This window comes from Mobula birostris, chromosome 26 (genome assembly GCF_030028105.1).
Source record: "Mobula birostris isolate sMobBir1 chromosome 26, sMobBir1.hap1, whole genome shotgun sequence".
Taxonomy (NCBI): domain Eukaryota; kingdom Metazoa; phylum Chordata; class Chondrichthyes; order Myliobatiformes; family Myliobatidae; genus Mobula; species Mobula birostris.
In genome coordinates this window covers 14,750,905-14,778,679 of record NC_092395.1, presented here as the reverse complement: position 1 = coordinate 14,778,679, position 27,775 = coordinate 14,750,905, and the positions used below count along the sequence as shown (strand labels likewise).

General features: G+C 38.5%; 1 protein-coding gene across 1 annotated transcript; it reads left to right on the top strand.

The window, feature by feature from the left end:
• bsg (basigin) lies at window positions 1-23,693 on the top strand. The gene is made up of 8 exons (XM_072244383.1): window positions 1-465; window positions 1,358-1,535; window positions 3,753-3,841; window positions 6,232-6,368; window positions 7,367-7,640; window positions 16,205-16,229; window positions 16,319-16,401; window positions 21,879-23,693. The coding sequence occupies exons 1-7, from the start codon at window positions 6-8 to the stop codon at window positions 16,377-16,379; spliced, it is 1,224 nt and encodes a 407-aa protein (XP_072100484.1). The 5' UTR covers window positions 1-5; the 3' UTR covers window positions 16,380-16,401; window positions 21,879-23,693.
• The last annotated feature ends 4,082 nt before the right edge of the window (window positions 23,694-27,775 follow it).

The window sequence follows — 27,775 nt, the reverse complement described above, 5'->3', positions numbered from 1 at the left end:
GAGCTATGGGGTTGGATTTGTTCACGTCAGAGTATAAGAATTTCTTTTCAATGCTTTCTCTGTTTATAAGCTTATATTTAAGTTTTCTCTTTTGTTGCAAACGACTTCTTATTGCAGCTGGCTTTATAAAGTCACCACTATCTGAAGTGAAGCTAATTGAAGACAGTATAGAATTGCACTGTGAGGTAATTGGAAAACCCACCCCTGAAATTCAGTGGTGGACTGTAGAGGGCAATGACTCTGAAATCATGTCACAGCTGTATGATGGTGCACGACAACATCGAGTCAACATCAACTTCACCTATAACCTTGATGCCAAGAGCACAATCAGCATCATGAATCTAACTATCGAAGACACAGGCACATATGAATGCAGAGCCAGTAATGATCCCTACCGCAATGATTTAAAAAAGATCCCAAAGATCAAGTGGATACGGTCTCAGGCAACAGTAATTGTCATTGAATGTGAGTGGTTGCCGCCAAACGCAGTTGGAGATGTTTACCAGTAGCTTAGTGCAAGTGCCTGGTATATATTTTGCTGCCCTCTGTGTCATCCCTCCAGGAAAAGCCCCTGGTACGACCAATGTTATTTTAGCCTTTTTCATCCCTGGTAGCTATCCTATCTTTTTCCTGTGGCTTGTTGCAAAGTTGTGAGATTGCTTTCCTAAATTTTGTTGTATTTTGAATACATCAATACATCATTTGTTCTAAAGAATTCTGAGTTTTGAAAATTAGTGGTTAAATGAATCTGATGTAATATTGAAATCTAGAAAGCCACTGGAGAATTAGTAAGTGCAGCACTTTTGGTGGTGTGAATGCAAGCAAAATGTTAGGCAAAATCTTTAATCATTAAGGCAATACAACATAAGATGTGGATTATCTTTTTGTAATGGTGCAATCTCACACTCTGTTACAGGTCTTTAGTTTTACCTTTATAACCAGAAGATGGCACCTGAAATCTTTCTAGCTTTATAGACTGGAATTGGATACCCAGCAATTTCTGATAGAGCAATGCATTTGATTCTAAGATTGACACCTGTATTGATTTATGTAATGGCTGCCATTTTCTACATGATCAACTTTGAATGTTGAAGCCTCCTTTATTCCCCTTGTTTTAGACAATGCCATGCTGTGCTTGACTTTGCTGGTTGTTAGTGGCTAAATAGTGGTGGATTAGTGTGAGGGTGGGTGCAGAAAAAGTAAATGGCACTGAACCTTTTGGTAATTCAGCATCTATGCTGCAATGTTTCTTCATGATTGCTTGATAGATGAGCTGAGTGTTTGATGACTGCTTTCATTTAAAAGGAGTATAACCTGCTTTGTTGCAATTTTCATGCCTGTTCCTTTTTGCTTGTAGATCCTATAATTGTCAGAAATCCTGAAGTCTTGGAATCCAAAGAAAACGTGAAGGGAGCCATTCTTAGCTGCAACCTGACAAATCCCCCTTCTTCTATAGAGGGCCGTGTATGGAAAAAGGATGATGTGGAAATCCCAGCAACTAAAGATACAGAGGACTCAACATTGATGGAATACAAGTATGTTTCATATAACTGCTGGAACTGATTTCATGATTTAGAGCAAAAGTTTTTTTGTCTTGTCCTTCCAGAGGTGGGTGTAGTAGTTCCTTAAACATGTTCATGATACTATAATGCTTTGTTCCTCTTACAATACCACTTATTTATGCTCCTACCTGCTATGTGACAAAGTTAGTCAACCTTCCAAAAAATCTTAAGGGAGAATAGAAAGGGAAGTATAGATATCACTAATAAGAATTAATTGGGTAACTTCTCTCCAAGCATTTTGACTTATCTGTATGTTCATTTCTTGATTTAATGCTTTCAACCAAAGGTTACAAACTATTTTGGGCTAATTAGGGAAACGATTTTTCATAAGAAGAGAGTATGTATCCAAATTAACCTTTAGTATCTCAGTGATATAATGAGATCAGTAGAGTGTGTACAAGAGTGTTATTAATATAGATGATTTTTACTACTGAAATCCATAATCTAGTCTCTAAAAAGACAAATGTTTGTAGAACTATTTCCAAAATGCATACTATATTGAGTTAAAATTTATCTTATTAAGAACAGTTTCATAAAGACTGCAGTTAGAATTTAGCATAAACCATGGAGTTTTAGTAGTTAGACTGCAAAACATTGAGGAAGTTAATAACTTAATTAACACAAACACCTGTGCACACAATTCCCATGTGGGATGCATGTGCACATTAAGTCTGTTCACTGAGATGTCCTTCTCAAGCACCTGACTTGAGTGCAGCTGTACAAGCATTTGGGAGATTGTTGTGATGGATTTGATGGCTTTTGCAGCCTAAGGGAATCTTCTAGAAATCAGTTCACCACAGTATCATTGCGTATTGCAGAGAAACAACTAAATTTCTTAGTTTACCTCGGTGTTCCTTGGATGGTCGATGGTTTTTAATAACAATATTGCCAGATCTTTGCATTTCCAACTTGCAAACTGGATTTATAAACCATTTTTGGGAGCAGAATCCTATTGTAGCTTGGGGTGAATCTGTACCTAGTTTTTTCCCCTCAGTAATTTATGAAGTATGCTTATAAATTTACTTTAAAAAATTTTTTTCTACTGGTGTTGCTTTCTGATGACCATAAATTATGTACTGTTAGCGGAAGGGCAAAACCTGTTCCATGGCTAGGTTTTCTCTCCTGCTCTGTTCCAACTTGAGCATTTTTCTGATCTTCATATATTGTAGATTCAGCAGTGTCCTCTCTTCCCTCTGAATTCCATCCCCTTCCTGTTTTGTTGTTTCCAGAGGCAATAATGGAACTATTGTTTTTTCATTGAGAATTGAGCTAATTATTTGTAAGACCAATTCCATGTTAGTTTTGCTGTGGGATTATCTTTCTGGAGGATTTGAAATGTGGAGCTGGTGGTGGACGTGCTTTTGCTAACATAAATATTGTTGGATTAGCGAGGCAGAGCAAGGTATTACTAGCTATGATAGAGCTGCTAATTTTGTGACACTGGAAAACAAGTCCTGCCGAAATAGCAAAAAGCTACCAATGTGCTTAAATCATGGTGTTTACATTGCAAGACCTGTTAAGCGGAAATATCATTTAAACACCCTGCTCTATGCACAACAGCTGAATCAACTTTGAATCTCTATTAAGTCATGGTGTCTGTTAACATTTAAAAAAAAACACTCTCTCAATTTTTTCCTACATCTGGGGTCAAGCAGAAAGCTATATCTGTTGCAGTGCCAACTGCAAACCACTGTCTCTAGTTTTCAAATGTTGAAATAGGGTTCTGTGTGATCCTAAACTTCACCATTCCCCTCCCCCACCCCCAATATTAAAGAACTATTTATATTTGTTGCAGTGAAAATAAAACTCTTTATTACGTGACTACGCTCCCACCACCACTGATTATAGTTGCATTGCTCGATCCCAGGCAAGTGGTTCTATTGTTAGTAAAGTGACCCCTAGAAATGGAATTAGGATGAATTCATTTGAGCTGTTGCCAATAGAACATGTTTTTTCCCCCTGCTTTTGGCATTAAACTACTTCAAGGAGATAGTCACATGTTTTTTAGACTTGTTGCTATGCAGCCAGAATTTGGCATTTGTCTAGTGTTCATGACTAGTGTTAAGAATGTACCAGCAAATTATGTAAGTGCTTTTTTTTTTAAAAAAATGCCTTCACTGTTTTTCATGTATGCTGGTTTGGTTTGTGCTTCGGTTGCAATGAATTCATTTGTTCTGCTTATTTCTTCAGACTAGAGGCTGATGATGTAAAAAATTCGGGAGAGTACTCTTGCCATTATTTCACGACTCCTGCTGTCAACGGTACCATTCTTGTGAAAGGTATGGCATTCAAAAAGTTTTTTTTTGTGCAAGCTGACCAGGCTAAAGCGTTTCCATTTGTTGAAGCATATTGTGTTAACAATGGAAATGGAAGTAAAAGGAAATATCTTTGGAAAACAAGTAGTGTTGATGATTTTACTTTTTGCCTATTGAATGTGACAATTTGTCTGAAAGGGTAAGTGTGAGTAATAAGAGGAAGGGAACACTGACTGCAGTGAAGTAAGTTAATTGCTTGCCTGTGGCTTAATTATAAGCACTCTGAGCTTGATTTTAATCATTTGGTTTGATGAGTGGAATGTACAAATTTGCTGAGCAGTATACAGCAGTGTGTTCTCTCAGAAGGTTGGAAATATCCCATAGTACTGCATTAGGGTATGCTGGTGAAGATTATCTCCATCTTCCCGGTCAGAGTTTGTTCCTCATTCAACTTCCATGAAACTGATTTTTTGGTAATTATTACACTGCTACCCATAAGGGAAAAAGGCAGAAGGGGTAGGATTTGTCCAGAATGTCAGGTAGAATCTGATTAGGCTTCAGATCAATGTGCACAAATGTCCCACATCATAACATGGCTGATCCACTTCAGCTCCAGTGTCCTGTCTTCTCTCCGTATTCCCTCATGCCCTGACTAATCAAGAGTCTATCAATCTCTGCCTTAAAGACTTGTATTTATAAAGTATGTTTGAAGTGGAGTCACTGTTGCTGAGTTATTTTCAGTATCTGAGTTAAAAATTTTTCCTCAACCACCACCATGAATGTACATTAGCTGGATTTCTATTTTTTTGTGGGAGATCGATTGCTTTGTGCACGTTGGCTGCACATTTCCTACATTCACTTCTGAATTGCCTTATTAATTCTAAACCACTTGGGAATGTCTTGTGCATTGTACACTATAAATGCAAGCCTTTTGAAAACACTTGGATTTGTCCTGATGACATGCATTTACTGTAAAAATAGAAAACAATGCAAGTTATTTTCAGGAGATTGTAAACCCCTGGCATATTGAAGCTGGTACAAGTATTTAGTGAACTTGAAGTGTTTATATTTTACATTAGGCCGTTGCCTTTCAGCAAGTGTCCATAACAGGTATCTGCTTAGGTTGCTAACTGCCTTAATAGCACACTGATCACAAATGTTTGGCCTTTGTAGTACTGAAGTAGATTAAGGAGTTATCTTTACAGTTGGAGCCAGATTAGCTTCTGGAGAAAAGTGAGTATAAATGTGAGTCTTCTAACTAACCAAAGACCGTTTGTAGCAACAGCTTAGATGATTTTTGTAGAATCTGAAGTTAGTGGTTTCTCAAGAATGCCTCACTTATTTATCTTGTGAGACAGAACCATATCACAATTTTGATTGAGACCATGAAAAAATATGCAAAGCTACTTGGTAAAGATAGCTATGAGATGACATGAAGGTGTGTGCTTTGTGTAGAGCCTAGTCTAAGTTCAGAAGTTAAAGAGCAGGTAATTTGACTTGTAGTATTTTATAAATAGTACTGGAATCCAACACTATCATTTTTGAGTATTGTGTAGTTACTTATTTTGGAGATACAGTGCGGAACAGGCCCTTCCAGCCTGACAAGCTACACCACCCGGCAGCCCACCTATTTAACCCTAGCCTGATCACTGGAGAATTTACAATGATCAGTTAACCTACTAACTGGTACACCTTTGGACTGTGGGAAGAAATTAGATCATCCAGAGGAAACACACACTCATAGGGAGGACGTACAAACTGCTTGCTGGGTATGGAATTGAACTTTGAACTTCGAACTCCACCCCAAGCTGTAATAGCATCACACTGACCATTGTACTACTGTGGCATTCATCTGATCTAGAAAGTACAGAACAGATTTACCAAGCTGTTACCTGACTTAGGCTCTGAGTTACAAAGAAGAATTGTGTAGAATGGGACCTTACTCCCTGGAATGTGAGATTATGCGGGGTGACTTGATAGAGATGTACAAGTTCTTGAGAAGTGGATTCGGTAAAAGCACATAGACTTTTCCCAGGGAAGGGTGCTTAAAAACAAGAGGCCACAAACTTAAGATTAGTGGTAAGAGATTTAAGAGGGACATCTGGACCAGCTTCTTCACACAAACAATGGTGAGTATTTGTGATGAGTTACCAGAAATAGTGATTGAGGCAGGCACCTTAGCAACATTTAAAAATACTTTAGATAAGTACATGAATAGGAGATGTTTAGAGGGCTGTGGACCAAATGGGCAGCTGGAACTAGCTTGTTGGCTAACATATTTGGCATGGATGAGTTGGGTCAAAACATCTGTTTCCATGCTGTGTGACTCTTGATCTATATTTGTGATCTCTGAACATGCATGTTGAGGAAAAGTTTAGGAGTGGTTGAAAATCTGTGACTTATTTTTTAATCAGCTGCCCCTGGTGTGAATGCAGAGAAGACATCTGAACACAGAACTGAAGGAGAGAGTGGAGTGTTAGCATGTAAGAGCAGCGGGTTTCCACCAGTTGAGAACTGGTCATGGTCCCGGAAGACCAAAGGTGGTACTGAGGTAAATAGCAACATAAAATAACCGACTAATTATTATAAATGAGAAACCACTTAGTTAACTTGATTTTTTTAAAGGTTAAAATACTTTTTTCCTCTTACTGCCATGGGCAAATTAAGCTTCTTGTTAGTTGTTCAATGTTTAAAGTTATTGTGTTGAGTCTAGTCGCTGATTGACGTACAACTGTCGCAGAGACTTGAAGGGTGGAGGTTGCATTACTGGTTTGGTTTATTTTTTGGTGAAATTTTATAAACCAAGTCTAATGTTACAACTAGTTTTATGAGTATACCACGCCACTTTATTACATACTGTGAATCTGGAAATGGTCAAAAGCAACGTTTTTGTTTAAACATCCTACCCAAGAGTAGTCTGATATACTTGAAGTCCCTTTAAAGTTCAAAGTAATTTTTATTATCAAAGTACATATACGTCACCATACACAACCTTAAGATTCATTTTTGGGCAGGCATCTCAGCAAATCTGTAAATAGTAACTATAACAATCAATGAAAGATCAACTATAGTGCAGAAGACAAAGTATAAGTGAAAATAAACAATAAATAGCAAGATGGAGTCCTTGCAGTGAGATCATTGGTTCTGGGAACATCTCAATGGATGGCAAGTGAGTGTAGCTAACCCTTTAAGAGCCTGATGGCTGTGGGGTAGTAACTGTTCTTGAACCTGGTGATGTGAGTTCTGAGGCTTTTATATCTTCCACCTGATGGCAGCAGCAGGACTAGAGCATAGCCTGGGTGGTGAGGACCTCTTGATAATGAATGCTGCTTTCTTATGATAGTTTCTTGTAGATAATGCTCAGTGGTTGTGATGTACTGGGTAAATTCACTACTTTTTGTAGGATCTTCAGTTCAAAGGCTTAGTGTTTCCACACCTGGCCATAATGCAGCCAGTCTATACACTCTCCACTACACACTCCAGTAGAATTGCAGAAACCCAGAAAGTTTTATTGTTATTTACGTGAACATTTTAATATTTCAAATTTAGCAAATTGTCAATGGAACAGAGAAGTTTCATATCAAGAGCATGGGAAATAAGACTGAGTTGCGCATCTCTTCTCTGGATATTGAGATAGACCAAGGAGACTATTTCTGCAATGCAACTAATGAAATTGGTGGAAGAGTTGAGACAATTCACCTTCGAGTTCGTAGCCGTTATGCTGCTGTCTGGCCCTTCTTGGGTATTGTTGCCGAGGTGATTGTGCTTGTTGCAATTATCTTCATTTATGAGAAAAGGAGAAAGCCTGATGAAATTTCAGATGGTAAGTTATAACTTTAATATATATTTGTACATTGTAATGTAGACTTATCGCTGATTCAAGAATGTTTCATAACGAGCCATTTCAGGGAATCATGACTAAATTCATTCTTGGAAACTGGACTTCCTAGACATTTTCTTGCCTTATTCTTTCATAATGATACATCTGACTGAATGTTATTGTGGAGTATCCAGTGCAATGTGAATATGTTGAATGCATCAATGATATTTCAACCAACAAAACTGCAAAATCTATTTTAAAGCTTCATTTCTGAGTTTATGCATTTGAATAACTTGCTTAATTTTGTGTTTAAGATGAATGTATCTTAAGATGAAAGATTATATGTATAATTGTGTTAAGAAAAAAATCAGATAGATCCATCATAATGGCAACCATATTGATAAGGTAGTTTAGTTCTCATGCATACAATTTTGTATGGTTATTTTCATTGTTTTAGCTTTTGTGTCAATTTTTTTCTCATCTACCTCTGTCAAATTGTATTTCCCTTAGTTTCTCTGTGTCAGTTGTCATGGATTATCTTGTGATGGTGTAAGGGGGGAAAGATTAAAATGGGTCTATTTGAGGTAGTTTTAGTGGTCAAATTTAAAACAAAGCAAAATCCACTTCAGATAAAAGTCAGTCAAACTTAGAGATTCTGCAGCTGAATTTTTATTGTGGGTGGGGGGCATGAATTAATTAATTAGCAAATGATTAGTTGTAATTTTCCCCCCAACCAGAAAGTCAGGAATTTCCTGCACATCAGCTCCCAGGGAATTCTGGAGGTTGATTGGGAGAATTTGTCAAAATATTTTTATATTTAAATGAACAGTAAAACAGCGCGTCTTTCAAAAGAAAAATTAGAATAGTGATCTTTCACCAAGAAACAATTTAGATGTTAAAAATTCAAAGTACATTTATATTCAAAGTATGTATGTAGTGTACAACCCTGAGATTTGTTTGCCTGTAGACAGCCACAAAACAAAGAAACACAGTGGAACCTGTTCCAAGCAAACCCCCTGATGTACAAAAACAGAACAAAACGTGCAAATAACACATAATATTAAACATCAAACTTTAGAATCCTTGAAACAGTCACGGAATGTTCAGTTCAATTTAACATTGTGTCATTTGTAGACTGCAGGCCGCAGAGCCAGTCTGCACTGATCAAAATCGCACAAAAAATTACAATAGGAAAGAAACCAGAAATCGGGGGGAAAAAATAACATGAACTGCAGTGTCTTCTAAATATGAGTCCAATCCACAAGCTGTGCTGATCAAGCCTTGTCCAATACTCAAGACAATGGTGCCTTTCTCTGGCAGCTAGTGAAAAGGAGATTCGCCAAACACAGGCAGGCAACGTTGAACACCTGCTCACCCTCCACTCTCGTGGTCATTAATTTCAATCTTGCTTGACGCTTTAATCAGTGAGTTAGTGGAGAATTGGAGTTGATGGGTTTGTGCTCCGCCATTAGGCCGCACATACCATTCTCAATCTTGTTCTCAAGCATGCTGAATTCCCTATGTGACAGCAAAAGCGCCGGATTGCTCAGTCCACCCAAAAACATTATCAAAATGTAAATTATGGTCTCCGATTACGCATAGATTAGGAGTAAAAGTATATTTTAATAAAGTAGTAAAAAAGTAGTAATTTAGTGAACTCTGGAGGAAGTTGCTGTTTGGCAATTTGAGTTGATATGTTTCTGATAAAAGGTTGTTGCATTGTAACTTAACTATTTTGTCTCTGCAGGTGTTGCCTCACCTGAGTTTTTTGAGCATACAATTTTTATTTTGAGTGTTTGAATAGACGTTGTTGAAGAGGCTTGTTTTAAGAAAGATCTTAAATGTTGAGGGGGATTATTTTAAGGGACTTCTGTTTTTGAGATCAGAGTGTTACTGGAGCTGTAAAATGGCCATCTTGCATAATCCGTAAATCTTACCAGTATTTTGAGCTTTTGGGTGTAACCAGTAAAAGCTCGGAACAGCTTACAGTTAAATACTGGAATAATTACAATGTTTTCTTGGATCTATTTTAACCCTGTGAACATTCAAAGGATATGTTTTTATTGATGTGTTTGAGCAGTGTCACTGACTTGGGTTTTAAAAAAACTCTGTCAACCAGTACATCTAAAAACCAGGAAATAATCTGAAAGAGAAGCTGATTTGAGTATTAACTTTTTAAATAGTAATATTTGCAAAGTATTCATTTTAACAAATTGTGCTGGATAAGTTGTGCTTTTAAACTTTTTATTTGAGACTTCAATTTGTGAATTTGCTCCTGAGATCTAATTCACAAAGCAAGAACACTAACATTCACCAACACTTCTTTAATCTCTGTATTTATCATGGAGTTTAGGTTAAGATGGACTTGTACCGTCTTCTATGAGAGTAAATAGTGCCAGGTTGACAAAGCAATGTTATTTGCTTCCTTCTTCTAGGAATTATTTTCCTTATGTTAGCTTTATCTTGCTTTTAGATCATCTGATGGCTCAGCTTTGCCAATTTTTTTAGTATTTACAGTTTTTTGTCAAAATCTGGCAGAGACGAAACCAGATAGTTTGAATGAAAGGGAGAGAAGTGTAGTCTTGTGCTGCTGTCAAACTTTGAATCAGTCATGTTTTTCATTAAGCAATTGCATTGGCTGGCAGTTGTGACAAAGGAGTATTTTCTATTACTTCTGGATGTAATGATCCCAGTGTTTGAAATGATTTGGTATCTAGGAAAGGTGAAAATCCTGTTGCTGGCCAAATGGAGAAGCTATGATGTCAATAATAATGATATCTCCACTGACAAGTGAAGTCAGAGCCAAAGTAAAAGCAAAAGAGAAGGCATACAAGGAAGCCAGAGCTAGTGGGAAGATAGAAGATTGGGAAGCTTTTAAAAATTTGCAGAAGGAAACTAAGGTCATTAGGAAGGAAAAGATTAATTATGAAAGGAAGGTGGCAACTAATGTCAAAGACAATACTAAAAGCTTTTTTTTAAAGTAAATAAAGGGTAAAAGAGAGTTGAGGGTAGATATAGAACCAAACAAAATGACACTACAGATATTGTAATGAGAGATGCAGAGATGGCAGTGGAACTGAATGTGTAATTTGTATCAGTCTTCACAGTGGAAGATGTCTGTAGTATACCAAACATTCAAGAATGTCAGGAAAATGAAGTTTGTGCAGTGAAAATTATGACTGAGCAGGTGCACAGGAAGCTTAATGGTCTGAGGGTGGATAAATCTGGACCTGATGGAATGTACCCTCAGGTTCTGAAGGAGGTAGCTGGAGAGATTGTGGAGGCATTAACAATGATCTTTCAAGAATTGATAGATTTTGGCATTATACCGGATGACTAGAAAATTGCAAAAGTTATTCTGCTATTTAAGAAGGGTGGGAGGCAGCAGAAAGGAAAATATAGACCTGTTAGCCTGACGTTAGTGGTTGGGAAGTTGTTGGAATCAATTGTTAGGGATGAGATTACTGAGTACATGGAGGCACATGACAAGATAGGCCAAAGCCAGTATGGTTTCCTGAAAGGAAAATCTTGCCTCACGAACCGACTGCAATTCTTTGAGGAAATTACGAGCAGAGTAGACAAAGGAGATGCAGTAGATGTGGTGTACTTGGATTTTCAGAAGGCCTTTGACAAGATGCCGCGCATGAGGCTGCTGAGCAAGATATGAGAGCCCATGGAGTTACAGGGAAGTTAATAGTGTGGGTGGAGCATTGGCTGGTCGACTGAAAACAATGAAAATAAAGGGATCCTATTTAGGCTGGCTGGTGGTTACTAGTGGAGTTCCACAGGGGTCGGTGTTGGGACGCTGCTTTTTGCGATGTATGTCAATGGTTTAGACTACGATATTAATGGATTTGTGGCTAAGTTTGCCGATGATTCAATGATAGGTGGAGGAGGACGTAGTGTTGGGGAAACAGAGCCTGCAGAGAGACTTGGATAGTTTAGGGGAATGGGCAAACAAGTGGCAAATGAAATACAACGTTGGAAAGTGTATGGTCATGCACTTTGGAAGAAATAAATGGGCAGACTATTATTTAGATGGGGAGAGAATTTGAGATGCAGAGGGACTTGGGAGTCTTTGTGCAAGATGCCATAAAGGTTAACCTCCAGGTTGAGTCGGTTGTGAAGAAGGTGAATGCAATGTTGGCATTCATTTCTAGAGGTATAGAATATAAGAGTAGGGATGTGATGCTGAGGCTCTATAAGGCACTTGTGAGACCACACTTGGAGTATTGTTGCAGTTTTGGGCTCCTTATTTTAGAAAGGACTTTGGAGAGGGTTCAGAGAAGATTCACAAAAATGATTCCAAAAAAGAAAGGGTTACCGTATGAGGAATGCCTGGCAGCTCTTGGGCTGTATTCCCTGGAGTTGAGGAGAATGATAGGGGGGGGGGGGGGGGGGTAGATCTCATAGAAACATTCCAAATGTTAAAAGGCCTGAACAGATTAGATGTGGCATAGTTATTTCCCATGGTAGGGGATTCTCGGACAAGAGGGCACAACTTCAGGATTGAAGGGCGTCCATTTAGAACTGAGATGTTGATAAATTACTTTAGTCAGAGGGTGGTAAATCTGTGGAATTTGTTGCCACGAACTGCTGCGGAGGCCAAGTCATTGGGTATATTTAAGGCAGAGATAGATAGGTTGATTAGCCAGGGCATCAAAGGGTATGGGGTGAAGGCAGGGGAGCGGGGATGACTGGAAGAATTGGATCAACCCATGATTGAATGGTGGTGTAGACTCAATGGACCGAATGGCCCACTTCTATATCTTATGGTCTTAATAAGCTGTTGGTTAAAACTACAGCTAGAAGAGGGTAGAGTTTGAGGGTGAGACAAGGTCCTTATCCTGAGAATATCTAGAATGACAAAGCCAGGGATAGGGGAGAGCTCTGATTATTGAGAATGGCATAGATAATACTGGGAGTACTTCGAAACATAGAAAACCTACAGCACAATACAGGCCTTTTAGCCCGTCATGCTGTGCCGAACATGTACTTCCTTTTGAAATTACCTCGGGGTACCCATAGCCCTCTATTTTTCTAAGTTCCATGTACCTATCCAGGAGTCTCTAAAAAGGTCCTCCACCTCCACAACCCAGCAGCCCATTGCACACACTCACCATTCTCTGCGTAAAAACACTTACCCCTGACATCACCCCTTTACCTACTTCAAGCACCTTAAAGCTCTGCCCTCTCATGTTAGCCATTTCAGCCTTGGGAAAAAGCCTCTGACTATCCACACGATCAGTGCCTCTCATCTTGTACACCTCTAGCAGGTCACCTCTCATCATCTGTCGCAGTAAGGAGAAAAGGCCAAGTTCACTCAACCTATTCTCATTATGCATGCTCCCCAATCCAGGCAACATCCTTGTAAATCTCCTCTGCACCCTTTTGTTTCTACATCCTTCCTGTAGTGGCGTGACCAGAACTGAGCACAGTACTCCAAGTGGGGTCTGACCAGGGTTCTATATAGCTGCAACATTACCTCTCCGCTCTTGAACTCCATCGCATGGTTGATGAAGGCCAATGCAGCATATGCCTTCATAAGCATACAGCAGCTTTGAGTGTCTTATGGACTCAGATCCCAAGATCTCTCTGATCCTCCACACTGCCAAGAGTCTTACCATTAATGCTATATTCTGCCATCATATTTGACCTACCAAAGTAAACCACCTCGCACATATCTAGGTTGAACTCCATCTGCCACTTCTCAGCCCAGTTTTGCATCCTATCGATGTCCTGCTGTAACCTCTGGCAGCCCTCCACACTATTCACAAGACCCCCTACCTTTGTGTCATCAGCAAATTTACTAACCCATCCCTCCACTTCCTCATCCAGGTCATTTATAAAAATCACAAAGAGAAGAGGTACCAGAACGGACACTAGGTGAAGTTCCAGTTGTGGGATCATTTTTTTTTTATATTTAAAAAAAAAAGTCATTTAGCTATTGTATATGGGAATTCTTGCAACGTCAGTTCCCAGATCCTCTGGCCCCTGGGAAACCAAGCATAGTTGAAGCAAAGTGATGGCTTTGTTCTGGAGCTTGGTGCTAACCTATCAAACTGGTACTTTTATGAAGTCTTAGCCCACCCTTACCAATTTATCCCTCTACCGTCTTGTTCAGGAAATGTAAAAGGTGGCAGCTAAGGTAAAACACAATGCTTGTGGTAACTAAAGTTCCATTCTCGCCATACTTTAAAATGGAGTAGAACTGAGTGTGACTCTTTTCTGTAACCTGCCTGTGTAATAACACCACCAGAGGGAATTCAAATCATCAGTGAGGGCTTGATTAAATTTTGTGCTGTGAGATGGTCAACAAATGAATTCCATTGTGCCATTATGACATTTATAAGATGACAGATAAGTTTCTTTTGTATTTCAGCAGCTTGTGCTAGAGTTACAGAAATATGCTGATCAATTATTTTTTTTCTTAGGCTCATTGACAGCTTAGTTTATGTAGGTTGGTAGATACTGTTGAGCTTCATGGTACTTACTACAAAGACCAGATTCATTACCTGGTTGTCTGATTATAGATTGTGACTAGTTTCATTGTCATTTAGGTGTTAGTGAATTTTGTAGAGAATTGAAACTTTAAGGTTTCTGGTTAGTGTCCAGCATGCAGTTCAAGGTCGTCTTTACTTAATTCAAGCAAAATGTTTTCTTTCCCATTTGCTGCTGGTTCATATCCTGCGGTAAGTGGATTAACATGCATGCTGGTCTTAAAAGGGTATATTCCATTGGATGAGCTGCCTAAAGTAGAGGTTCCTGCCTTCTTTACACAGTTGTGCTATTCATGTGTTTAGCATTAAGTTACTGTAAATCAAATAACTTGCTAGTTCAACTGATTCTTTTCTGTTATTTCAGTGTGATGTTGTAAAGCCAACATATGAATACAATCTCTTGGCTTTGAACAATTGTTTTACAATGTAAGGTGCTTAATAAGGAAGTTAAAATTAGACCTGTCCTTGCAGTGTTAGACACAAGGCTATATTTAAATTCCACGACATACAAAACTAAATAAATCATCAGTGTATGATTACAGAATTTCCCATCTTTTAGCAAGTTACTATGCAGTAAACTTGGTAAATCTTTACACAAGTCGAAACTGAATTTTATGGTAATTGCAGATCTGAATTCATTTTTAGAATTTGTCATTATTTTTAGTGTCATTTGGTTTATTTTCCTGCAGTGAATTAACAGTGGTACTACTGATTTCATGTGATATAAATAACTCCATTAGAACATAATTATACAAAGAATATTGCTGAAAGATTTAAAAAAAATTGAAGGTAGGAAGTGTGACAGTTATAATTTTTACCTCTTCAGTTTCCACTGTAGGCAGGAAGTCTTAATGATTCTATTATAGAATGGTGTAACATGGATGTTTTTGTACCTGCTGATGCTATAGAAGAACTACCCATTTAATTTCTCTCCCTGGTTATTCCTAATATCTCTAAATATTATGTAAATAGCAAGCTTACTTCCCATCTCCATCTGACTTATCTTTAAGTACCTGGTCAAGATTGACCAATAAGATAAGTTTCCCTAAATTGACATATCCATTGTCCAAACAGAGTTTCTTTCAGTTAAATTGTTAGTAGAATATTATGTTTGATGAACATCCCAGACAGTATGTAAGAATCAGGTTTGGGCAGTTGCGCTTGTTTTTGATTTACAGTATTGAGAAGGAGAAGACAAATGAGACTAGCCTCAAGGCTCATCTGTGTGTACAATGTCTGTTTAAAACGGATTTTGATATATACAGAATTTCCCAGCAATATCTAATCTGGAATTTTCTTTTAAATTATTGTATTTAATCTGTACTTTGAGCAAAAAAAAAGTCAATGAATATTGTAAAACCTTGAGCCTAAGTATATCTCATTTAAGGCAAACAATGCTAAACAGCTTGCCTTGTGTACAAAACGGCTGCTAAATCTGCAGCTCCTAGTATTGATTTGAGAAACAAGAAGTTGCTGCTTTTCTGCTTTCAGGCTTAACATAAGTTTGAGAATTGCAATGAAACAGTAGTATGAATTCATGATTTTAGGGAACGAATCTCAACCAAGTAAATGTTTTAAGGTCTGAAGAAAACTTCATGAACTGTATTTTGAGATAAAGATGAAGCAGTCTTGGTGTCAGAGGTCTGGTATGCATCATTCACTGCAATTGGAAAATGTGTTCTGCAAAATATGGGGAGTCTTGGCAAAACAAGAATTGCACATTGTATGACCAGATTGCAAAAATAGTTTAAGTGGGAGTTTGATTGAATACTGTTGGCACTTTTACGCCAATGTGTTCCATCTTACAATATTAATAATTAATTTCTGTACCTCAAAGCCAGAAAATTGCTGTGAAAGGCTCCCACTTAATTATCAAGGGGTTTCTTCCTGGCTCGAAGAATTATAACTGCTTATGGAGCAAGCTTTATTAGAGTTGACCTACAAAAAGGGTTTTTAAAAAGTTGAATCCCAGAATATGCAAATAGCAATAAATTCATTAAATATTTTAACATACTATTACTAAGCCCTCTCTTTTTGTTTTTGCATGTGAATTGGATACTAATACAGATGATGAACAAGGATCTGCACCTTTGTAAGTTTACCCAACTTTCATATTTAAGATACAATTTTAAATTTAGTCATTGTCGACAAATGTTAATTAATTCCTAATTTCTTCGACAGGAAAAGCAATTCAGCCACAAATCACAAGGATCAAAATATCAGGCAGCGAAACTCTAACTGATTTGATACCACCTCCATGAAAGGTTGGTGTTTCTTTATTTGAACAACTAAGTTCATACCTTATTTGAAATCTTCTGTTTTAAAAGTTCCAGTCTCGTATCCTGATTTACTAAACTCGCATGTTGATCGATCTCTCTTAAATGACACAGCAATATCAGTGTATTTTTGGGAGGATATAGTATTTCTTTCTAAGATCAAAATGTCCAAAAAAAGTTTTAGTTCTGATTAAATTAAAATTTGCAGTCAATGAGCTACTTTCCAGGTATGGACACTAGTGCAATGTAAACAAGATAGCAACTGATTTGTGCACAGTAACATCCCATAGAAAGCAAAGTGATAACCAAATAATAAGTTGTAGTGATCGTGCTTCAGTTAAATGTTAGGCAGTAAAAGAGTCCTTCCTCTGTGATCTAAGCTATCTGATCTGTTACATCCACAAATTGGCACCTGATAGTATAGAATTTCAGTGTCAGTCATTTTCAATAATATTCTTGACTACCAGTTTCAGTTTATTGTCATTCAGTCATACACATTTATACCACCAAGCAAAACAACATTCCTCCTGCCCAAGTTACTGTCACACAACATACATGGTAATAATACCACAAATGAATTAACAAATAATAAGGTACATTTATGACACAAGTTTTAAAAAGTAAACAATATAATGCTATTTATGCTTCATATAGGATAAGACATGGGTGGTGGCAGGGAGTTCAGTAGTCTTGTGCGCTGGGGGAAGATGCTATTTCCCACCTTAACATTCTTTGTCCTAATGCTATGTTACCTCTTGCCTAATGGTAGAGGGTCAAAGAGATTGTTGGATGGATGGGAGGGATCATCGATAATTGAGGCAAACCTGGCTTTATCTAATGTAAGGAATACTATGAATTTGATTATTCCATTATTCTGAACTGAAAAGGCTTCAACTCAGGTGTTGGTATGTGAATCAACAATGGCACAAAGGGGCATCTTTTCCCCTGTGACTCCTCTTCCTTTACTTTCTCCTATTGTGTACTCTCCTCTCCTATTGGATTCCTCCTTCTCCAGCCCGTGACCTTTCCCACCCTCCTGGCTTCATCTATCACTTTCCAGCGCTCCTTCGCCTCTCCCCGTCTTTCTTAATCTGGCATCTCCCCCCAACCCCCGCTCCTTCTCAGTGTCTCAGCTCAAAATGTTAACTTGGAATTCATTTCCATAGATGATGCCTGACCTGCTGAGTTCCAGCATTTTGTGTGTATTAGCCCTTATGTTAAGTTTCGGGTAGTCCAAGAGCGGTCAAATGTTCCTCATATGTTAACCCTCTCATTCCCGGTATCATTCTAGTGAATTTTCTCTGAACGCTCTCCAACATCAGCACATCCTTTCTTAAATAAGGAGCCCAAAACTGCACATAGTACTCCAAGTGAGGTCTTACCAGTGCCTTATACAGCCTCACATCACATCCCTGCTCCTATACTCTATTCCCCTAGAAATGAATGCCAAGATTGCATTCGCCGCCTTCACCACCAACTCATTCTGGAGGTTAACCTTAAGGGTATCCTGCACGAGGACTCCCAAGTCCCGTTACATCTCAGAACTTTGAATTCTCTCCCCATTTAAATAATAGTCTGTCTGTTTATTTCTTCTACCAAAGTGCATAACCATACACTTTCCAACTTCTTTGTATCTTCTTCATTTGCCACTTCTTTGCCCATTCTCCCAATCTATCTGCAGACTCTGTTTCCTCAGCACTACCAGCCCCTCCACCTATCTTTGTATCATCAGCAAACTTAGCCACAAAGCCACCTATTCCATAATCCAAATCGTTGATGTACAATGTAAAATAAGCGGCCCCAACACGGACCCCTGTGGAACACCACTGGTGACTGGTGGCCAACCAGAATGGGATCCCTTTATTCCCACTCTCTGTTTCCTGCCAATCAGCCAACGCTTTATCCCCGTATGTAACTTTCCCGTAGTTCCATGGGCTCTTACCTTGTTTAGCAGCCTTGTGCGGCACCTTGTCAAAGGCCTTCTGAAAATCCAAATACACAACATCTACTGCATCTCTCTTGTCTAGCCTACTTGTAATTTCCTCAAAAAATTGCAATAGGTTTGTCAGGCAGAATTTTCCTTTAAGGAAACCATGCTGAGTTCTGCGTGTCTTGTCATATGCGTCAAGGTACTCTAACCTCATCCTTGACAATCGACTCCAACAACTTTCCAACCACCGATGTCAAGCTAACAGGTCTATAATTTCCTTTTTTCTTCCTTGCCCCCTTCTTAAAAAGTGGAGTGACATTTGCAATCTTCCAGTCCTCCGGAACCATGCCAGAATCTATTGACTTTTGAAAGATCATTGCTAATGCCTCTGCAATCTCCACAGCTACTTCCTTCAGAACATGAGGATGCATTCCATCTGATCTGGGAGATTTATCTACTCTTAGACTATTCAGCTTCCTGAGTACTTTCTCTGTCGTAATTGTGACTGCACACACTTCTCTTCCCTGCCACCCTTGGAGTGTCCGATATATTGCTGATGTCTTCCTCAGTGAAGACTAATGCAAAATACTCGTTCAGTTCCTCTTCCATCTCCTTATCTCCCATTGCAATTTCTCCAGCATCATTTTCTTCGGTCCTATATCTACTCTCACCTGTCTTTTACTCTTTATATACTTGAAAAAACTTTTAGTATCCTCTTTGATGTTATTTGCTAGTTTTCTTTCATAGTTAATCGTTTCCCTCTAAATGACCTTCTTAGTTTCCTTTTTTAAGCTTTTAAAAACTTCCCAATCCTCTGTCTTCCCACTAATTTTTGCTTCCTTGTATGCCTTCTCCTTTGCTTTAACTTTGGCTTTGACTTGTCAGCCACGGTTGCATCCTTTTTTCTTTAGAAAATTCCTTCTTTTTTGGGATATATCTGTCTTGCACCTTCCTCACTTCTCGCATAAACTCCAGCCACTGCTGCTCTGCCATCCTTCCCGCTAGTGTCCCTTTCCAGTCAACTTTGGCCAGTTCCTCTCTTATGCCACTGTAATTTCCTTTACTCCACTGAAATACCGACACATCGGATTTTGGCTTCTCTTTCTCAAATTTCACAGTGAACTCAATCATGTTATGATCACTGCCTCCTAAGGATTCCTTCACCTCAATCTCTCTAATCACCTCTGGTTCATTACACAATACCCAATCCAGTACAGCCGATCTCCTTGTGGGCTCAACAACAAGCTGTTCTAAAAAGCCATCTCGTAGACATTCTACAAATTCTCTCTCTCGAGATCCAGTGCCGACCTGATTTTCCCAATCCACTGGTGTGTTAAAATCCCCCACAATTATCATAACACTGCCCTTCTGACTGGCCTTTTCTATTTTCTGTTGTAATTTGTAGTCCACATCATTGCAGCTGTTAGGAGGCCTGTATATAACTGCCATCAGGGTCCACTTACCCCTGCGATTTCTTAAGTCAACCCATAAAGATTCTGCACCTTCCGATCCTATATCACCTCTTTCTAATGATTTAATATTTCTTACCAATAAAGCCACACCACCCCCTCTGCCTACCTGCCTATCCTTCCGATACACCATGTATCCTTGGATGTTCAGCTCCCAGAGACATGCATCCTTTAGCCACGTCTCAGTGATGGCCACAATATCACACCTGCCAATCTGTAGCTGTACGACAAGATCATCCACCTTATTCCTTATGCTGCGTGCATTTAAGTATAACACCTTAAGTCCAGTATTTGGTACTTTTGGCTTTGATTGCTGTGCAACTTTATTGCACATCACCTGCCTGTCCTTCCTGACATCTTACTGCTCACTATCTTAGATTTATTTCTGTTTTCCCCCTCCTCTGCGCTGTCATTCCAGTTCCCTTTCCCCTCCAAATTAGTTTAAACCCTCCCTAATGGCTCTATTAAACCTTGCCACCAGGATATTGGTCCCCTTCGGGTTCAGGTGTAACCTGTCCTTTTTGAACAGGTCATACAGAAGAGATCCCAATGATCCAAGAATCTGAAGCCCTGCCCCCTGCACCAGTCTCTCAGCCACACATTCATCTGCCTGATCCTACTATTCTTGCCCTCGCTAGCACGTGGCACAGGTAGCAATCCTGAGATTACTACCCTGGAGGTCCTGCTTCTTGGCTTCCTTCCTAACTCCCAGAAATCTCTCTTCTGGACCTCCTCCCTTTTCCTGTCTATGTCATTGGTACCAACATGTACCAAGACAGCTGGCTGCTCGCCCTCTCCCTTCAGAGGACCCGATCCGAGACATCCCGTGCCCTGACACCTGGGAGGCAACACACCATGCGGGTATCTCTATCAGGCTTGCAGAATGCCCCGTCTGTTCCCCTGACTATGGAATCCCCTATGACTATCGCATTCCTCTTCTCCCTCCTTCTCTCCTGCACAACAGCGCCAGGCTCAGTGCCAGAGACCTGGTCACCGTGGCCTTCGCCTGTCAGGTCATCCCCCTCAACAGCATCCAAAACGAGATACTTGTTGCTGAGGGGGACAGCCACAAGGGTGCTCTCCACTATCCAGGCATTTTCCTTCCCTCTCCTGACAGTCACCCAGTTTTCTGACCCCTGTAGCCTAGGTATAACTACTTCCCTGTAGCTCTTGTCTATCACCTCTTCACTTTCCCTAATAAGCAGTAGGTCATCAAGCTGCAGCTCCAAATCCCTAATACGGTAATGTGAAAGGAATAATTGTGTGTTTGTGTTCTCTTAAAGAAAAGTGACCATGATATGGTAATGAGGATTTCAATGGAGTTCACATTTAGTTGGTTATGATGGATTTGGAAGGGGAGTGAGCAGTTGTGCTAAATGGATTGACTATAATTAGGCAATGGATAATATTTAAAGAATGCACATAGGAATTCCTACCAAAATTAGGAAAATTGGTTCATTTGTGGGTTGTAAGCGATATTAGACATAGTGTTAGGTGCAAAGAGGAGATGTATAACTGCCTGAAGAATCATCAGTCCTGAAGATTGGGAGCAGTTTGGAATTTAGCATAGCCAAAATGATTGAATAAGCAAGAATAAAAATGAGAATGAATTTGCAGCAAACAATAAAGCTAACTGTAAAACTTTATACAGTGAAAGGAGATTAGTGATGAAAAACGTAGATTGCCTAGTTTCAGAATATTGGGAACAAAGAAATGGTGCATGATTTAAAAGGTGATAGTGGCTGATAGGAAGGTCATTATTAATTCTGCTCGTTGGTGTACCATATTTTTTAGAATAGTGGCTCATTGAAAGATTTTGAAATAATTGGATCACTTTGGGTGCAAATTTAGGTGCTGTACACAAAATTCAAACTTCTGTGTTGGGAATTATTTGTAATTTGCATGAATTAATTTGGGTGACAGTCCATTGAGTTAACATATGCAGAAAACATTTAATGGGAACTTGATTTCTTTGACATATTGTGTCATACTTCCTATTTACTTATTCATTTTTCTTTGTTCTGATTGATATCAAAATTAGTTAAGGTCACTTTCTCCCCTCTTAGGAAGAGACCTACACAACTTTAAGCAAGATTGCAAAGTGGACGGGTTTTCAAGTTAGTATAAAGAATGTCACCTTCAACACGATTCAAATATTTGATCTATGCCTGGATCCTAGGTCATTTGGATCTACAGGAAAAACTGTTTAACAATTTAACTGCTGGTGCCTTTTAACTACAGTGTAATGCCGCTGGCACCAGCAGTCAATTAAAGGAACAATGTAAAGCTCTAGGCCTATCTCACCTGTATAAACTGGACTAAAATGTTCCTGGTAAAGATTTGCTTTTTCTTAACAATTAGATTGGAAACTCTGTTCTGTTAAACAGTCATCTAATATTTATCGTCCTACTTTATATAAATTATAGATTACCATAATTATTTTGGCTGGAATTTGTAAATACCCTTGTCACACATGGTCAACAGTAAGAATGCTGCCTTGCTATTCTCATGTTTTTAATCCTGCATGTTAAAATTTTCAGATTGGCTTCTAATGTATGTAGTGTGATGCTAGTGAATTTCTCTAATGTTGTCATGTTATTCCCTCTAATTGATGCATACCCAAAGAGTGATAGTTTACAAAAGTATATTGCTAAATTCAATGGTTGTGGCAAATGGGCAAGGGGTCTGGCTTCCTTTAGTGATTTGGATAATACTCCAGTCTATCTCATTTATATTTCAATGGTTATCATGGAAACAGGATAGGATTACCCACTGACTGATGGTTAGGCAGTACAATAGTTAAATCAAAGCAGTAATCTTTGTTCTGATATAGGTGATGGGAATCTACCCAGAGGCAGCAACTAATATGCTTCCATACCAATTTTATAGTTAGTCATATACGTCAGTTCAATCAAACCAGTCGGTCAGTGTTTTCAGGCCCTTGAAGGTAATTTGAGGGGAGACAATTGTGCAAATTCCATCAGAAAAATCTAGGTTGCTGCCATCTTGGGCTTAAGGAATCTGATTCCACCACGAGCTGGTCTGAATCCAGTAACTTTTGTTGAAGCCATCTATTTAGGATGAATGGCTTATTAGTTCTCTTTAAATGGGACTGGGACTGCAGACCTCCTCACACCTGTAAACCTTCACCAACTCACTCTGGTTTTCATTTGAGAAATCATTCCAAATTCAATATTTGAAATACTGAGTATACTTCAGTGATTTCCTAAAGCTCAATTATTGACCTCAAAAATATTCTTCAACTTTCCCTCTTTAGTATTACTGGTAAGATCGTGCATGATCTCTAGTCTTCAACACACTTTATTTTCTTGCTTTGTAGGCTACAATTCGTAGTTTTCTGTGTGAATGTATTTATAGCACAACGTGTTACTATTGTACTTTTAGTGCCATTGTTCGTGGAACTTAGATTGCCAATATTTTTTGCTGCCTATTTGTCCAGGAAAGAAAAGGCCCAAATAACATGGTTACTTTTGTTGCTTGCGGTTTCTGCCTTTTTAATCTTTAAAATGAATGATCCTTGCTCACTAGAGTTTGAAATGTTGGCCCTAGTGACACTGCATGTTAATTTTATGCTAGTGATTGATATGGGAAAGCAGTACAATTATTGTCAGTTTTGCTTTTGGTGAAATCCTCATGGCAATGTATCTGATTTGGAAATATGTAATTTTTGTATAGACTGCGGATAGTTTGCAGTATTTGACCATCACTGTTAATTGTTATGCATTTTTCCTGCTAAATCTTAATTGCTAAATGATTCAAGATGAAATTAGGTAATATTTTCAAATTCATGTTGCCACACTGCCTCAACAGTATGCAATACCTGTGTCTGAATTCACATTAAAAATTTTTGATTTTATCAATTTCACCTGTAAATTTTGCATTTTTCCCCCAAGTTCAGTTACAGCTTTTTCTCAATTAGTAGTACTACTTTCTGATGAAATATTTCTGAAGTAATACTTGAGAATACTTGTGTACACAGTGCCTTGTAAAAGTATTCAGCCCTCAATCCTTCACATAAATGAATATTACAACCTGAGATTTTGATCAATTTAACTGAGAAATTTTACTTGTGAATCACATGCTCCTATTTTTTCCCCAGTACAGCCCCAAAAAATGGAAAATTGTAAAGCTCAGGAAACTAAAAATTCAAAAACTGAAATGTCAGCAATTCAAAAGTATTCATCCCCTTTGCTCACTACTTAGTTGAACTACCTCTTTTTGGACAAGTCTCTTGGCTTTGCACGACGTGATGGCGTAAGATTTGCCCATTCTTCTTTGCAAAATTGCTCAAGCTGTGCCAGGTTACTTGGAGAACAGCGGACATAATTTTTTTTATTTTGAAGCCACTCCATGTTTGCTCTGGCAGTATGCTTCTGGTTGTTATCCTGCTAAAAGATGAAATTCTGCCCCAGTTTAAGCTTTCTGGCAGAGGCTAGCAGGTTTTTATCTAGGATCTCTCTGTAATTAGCAGCATTCAACTTCCCATCAATCCTGACCAAATTTCCAGACCCTGCTGCTGAAATGCATGTTTTTTTTCCCACCATATTTTGCAGTATGGATTGTGTTACTTGGCTGATGCACAGTATTAGATTTGTGCCACACGTACCACTTAGTATTGTGGCCAGAAAGTACCACTTTATTCTTGTCTGACCACAAGACCTTCTTCCACATCTTAGCAGTATCTTCTAAGTGACACACTGCAAAGTCTTTACGAGCAAGGGTTTTTTTAGCCAAGGTTTCTTCCTTGCAACTCTTCCATAAATACCCTTTTTGTACAAGGCCTTTGAGACTGTAGAGCCATGAACTTCATCTCCAGTTGCAGCCACGGACGACTTCAGCTCACTCAGATTGACTGTTAGCATCCCTGTAGCCACTCTTATAAGTGCCATTCTTGTCTGGCGATTGGGTTTAAAGGGGTGGCCTGACCTTAAGCAGTGTGGTTGTGGTTCCATATTTCCACTTTTTCATGCTTAACTGCACAGAGCTCCGCGGTATGTTCAGTGCCGTTGAGATGGTCTTGTACCTTTCCCCAGATCTGTGCTTCTCTATTATCATGTCCCTGACTTGTCTTGAATGCTCTTTTCTACCATGCTGTTGCTCATTACAGAGCGAGGAGGAATTTATTCAGGTGATCCTCCAATTTTCTACGTTAACAAATTGGGGGAGTTGGTATGGTAATACTGTATATTGCTCCTGAGGAAAGTTGGTGTAGTAATTACAAAGGAAATGAATATGTTTTCAGCCTAAATTTTGGTTTTTAATCTTTAGTAAATTGTTGACAGGATTTGGAATTTTTCTTTTGATATGCACAATGTCTTGTAGATTAGCTCAAACTTAACTTCAATATTTTAAATTTAGAAAAGACAGAATGTGAAAATCTTTGTGGGGACTGAATACTGTATCAAGTTACTGTAAGTCTTTGAACTATCCTCTTCCTGCCATTTGAGTAAACCTCCCACCGGAGATGAAGGTGTAAATTTCCTTATCCGTATGAGCAATGGAACATGTATGGTAACTGAGGTTGTTAATATTGATAGCTGAATTTGACATTTAATTGATGTGTAAAACCTGTTGAAAGGTTGAGAAAGTGAAGGTTTGCTAAGAATTCGTGGGTTTGCTTACTGAATAAATATTTGATTCTTGATGACTGGAAGAAATGTTTATCAGAAGCTAGCAGCCTTGGATGATGGTATGCAACTATTGTGTATGGCTTTGTTTTCTCAGATTGTCAAAGGTTGATAAAAGTACTGACATCCAAAAAAATGTAACCTGTATTGGCTAACTCGCAACATGTGCAAGTAACTTTCATACCCATGTGGCAAATTAACCCCTTCTCACCTTGACTTTCATTACATTCCTATGATTGATTAGAATTGCTATAACGTACTTTACTATTGCGTAGGATGAAATAAATGTGGAAAAGTTAACATGACTTAGATATTTTTTCCTGCTTGATTTATTGGACTAGAGTAGTTTGGATGGAAGTAAACATCTGTGTGCAGTTTATTATTTGGCATTTCCTTTATTCATATTCTGTCAATAACCAGTTCACCCATTTAATAAACTTTCAAAATATAGTACTAAATTCAGTCTTAATCTGTGCTCATCATTGTATCATGTCCACTCAAGATTGATATTTAAATATATGTGGTTCATAGTTTTGTGTTGAAGATGTGACATTCAGAATGAAATTTAAACTTTATATAAAATACTAATTCAACTGTTGTGGAAAAAAATATTGATGGACATAAACCTAGCAGTTCCCTCTCATTTTCTTTCCCCTACAATTTTTTAAATGATTTTATACTGTCTTTTGCTGTTTTTATTTATTCTATTGTGTCCTTTTTCAAAGTTTCTCTTTATGCTTTCTTTTTGTTTTAATTTGTTCTTTGCCACCTTGCCCAATGCCCAATTTTAGGACAGAGATGCAGGAGCAATTGAGTATAGATTTTTTTTTTTTTACCCACACAATGCAGGAGGAATTCAGCAAGTCAGGCAGCATCTATGGAAAGGAATAAATAGTTGATGTTTCAGGCTGACGCCCTTCATCAGAATTGGGTCTCTGTTCAAAACCTCGGCTGTTTATTCCTATCCATAGATGCTGCATAACCTGCTGATTTCCTCCAGCATCTGCAGAATCTCTGTTTGATTTTTGAATTAGTGGGTATGCTGAGAATTCTGGAGTCCACCAAGAGTACTTGATTCAACGAAGTAGAAGATACAAATTGCTTCATGGCTGAAGAATAGATGAAAGCATTATTAGATGTTGTACTACATGTGCTCAGTGCAGTTTTGGTAATAGATATGGTGAGGAGATCAGCCTAGATCAAACAATGCAGAGTTTAAATACCTTCTGAACCTTTTAGCTGAGGGAGTGACCAAGACATCATATAAATTAGGCCTATGCTAAAATTGCATTTTAAAGCTTCAGATTTAGTAATGTCTACATTGCATATATATGCAAATTTAAGTGTGGGTAGTATCTCATTAATAGAGTTTGTGTTGGACCACTTTCTACAAGCTCAGAAAATTAACAGCATTTAGAGTGATGCCAAAAGCATTTCACATTAACATTAGTCAATGTATTCACACAATGAGATTTAAAAATTGAGCCAGGCATCACTTCAAATATTTGGTGCCAGGCCTCCTATTTGTATCAATGGAGACCAAACAGGGTAAAAACAGTGAAATATTTTGAACTTTTTTCAAAAGTTGCAAATCATTTGAATTTGACCTTTGGACTTCAGCACAGACTGCTTATGTGATCATTCTATGTGCATCCACTAAAGCCGGGGTTCCCCGCCTAGTGTTGGGAAGACTGGGAACCTCTGCACTAAATGTTCACAGAATACAAGTTCAATATGGTAGTAGTACTTTTGTGTGGAATGTGAAAGTTGAGAATTTCTTCAGTTTGGTAATTTGGTGGTGAGGTGTTTTATGGAGCCTCTAACCCTTGTGATGTTCCATTTAGCTTCATGTAGGAAGTCCAGGTTGACTGGAGATGGACGGCAGACAGATTATATTTGAGTTGCAATGTGGAGCTGATGTCAGTCAGAAATCCTCACCAGTCTACACTTTGAGGAAGTTTAAATTGGAGACCTGAATTGCAAATTTTTGATTCTATTGTGTGCAAATTAATCCAAGAGATCATAAGACATTGGTCAGAATGGCCTAATTCTGCTCTCTCGAATCTCCTCTGCCATTCCATCATGGCTGATCCTGGATCCCACTCAACCCTATACTCCCGCCTTCTCACCATATACTTTGATGTCCTAACCAATCAGGAATCTATCAACTTACGCCATAAATATATCCACAGACTTGACCTCTATCACAGTCGCTGGTAGAGCACTCCACAGAGTCACTACTCACCAGCTTAAAAAAAAAATTCCTCCTCACCTCTGTTCTAAAAGGTTGCCCCTCAATTTCCTTTCAACATTTG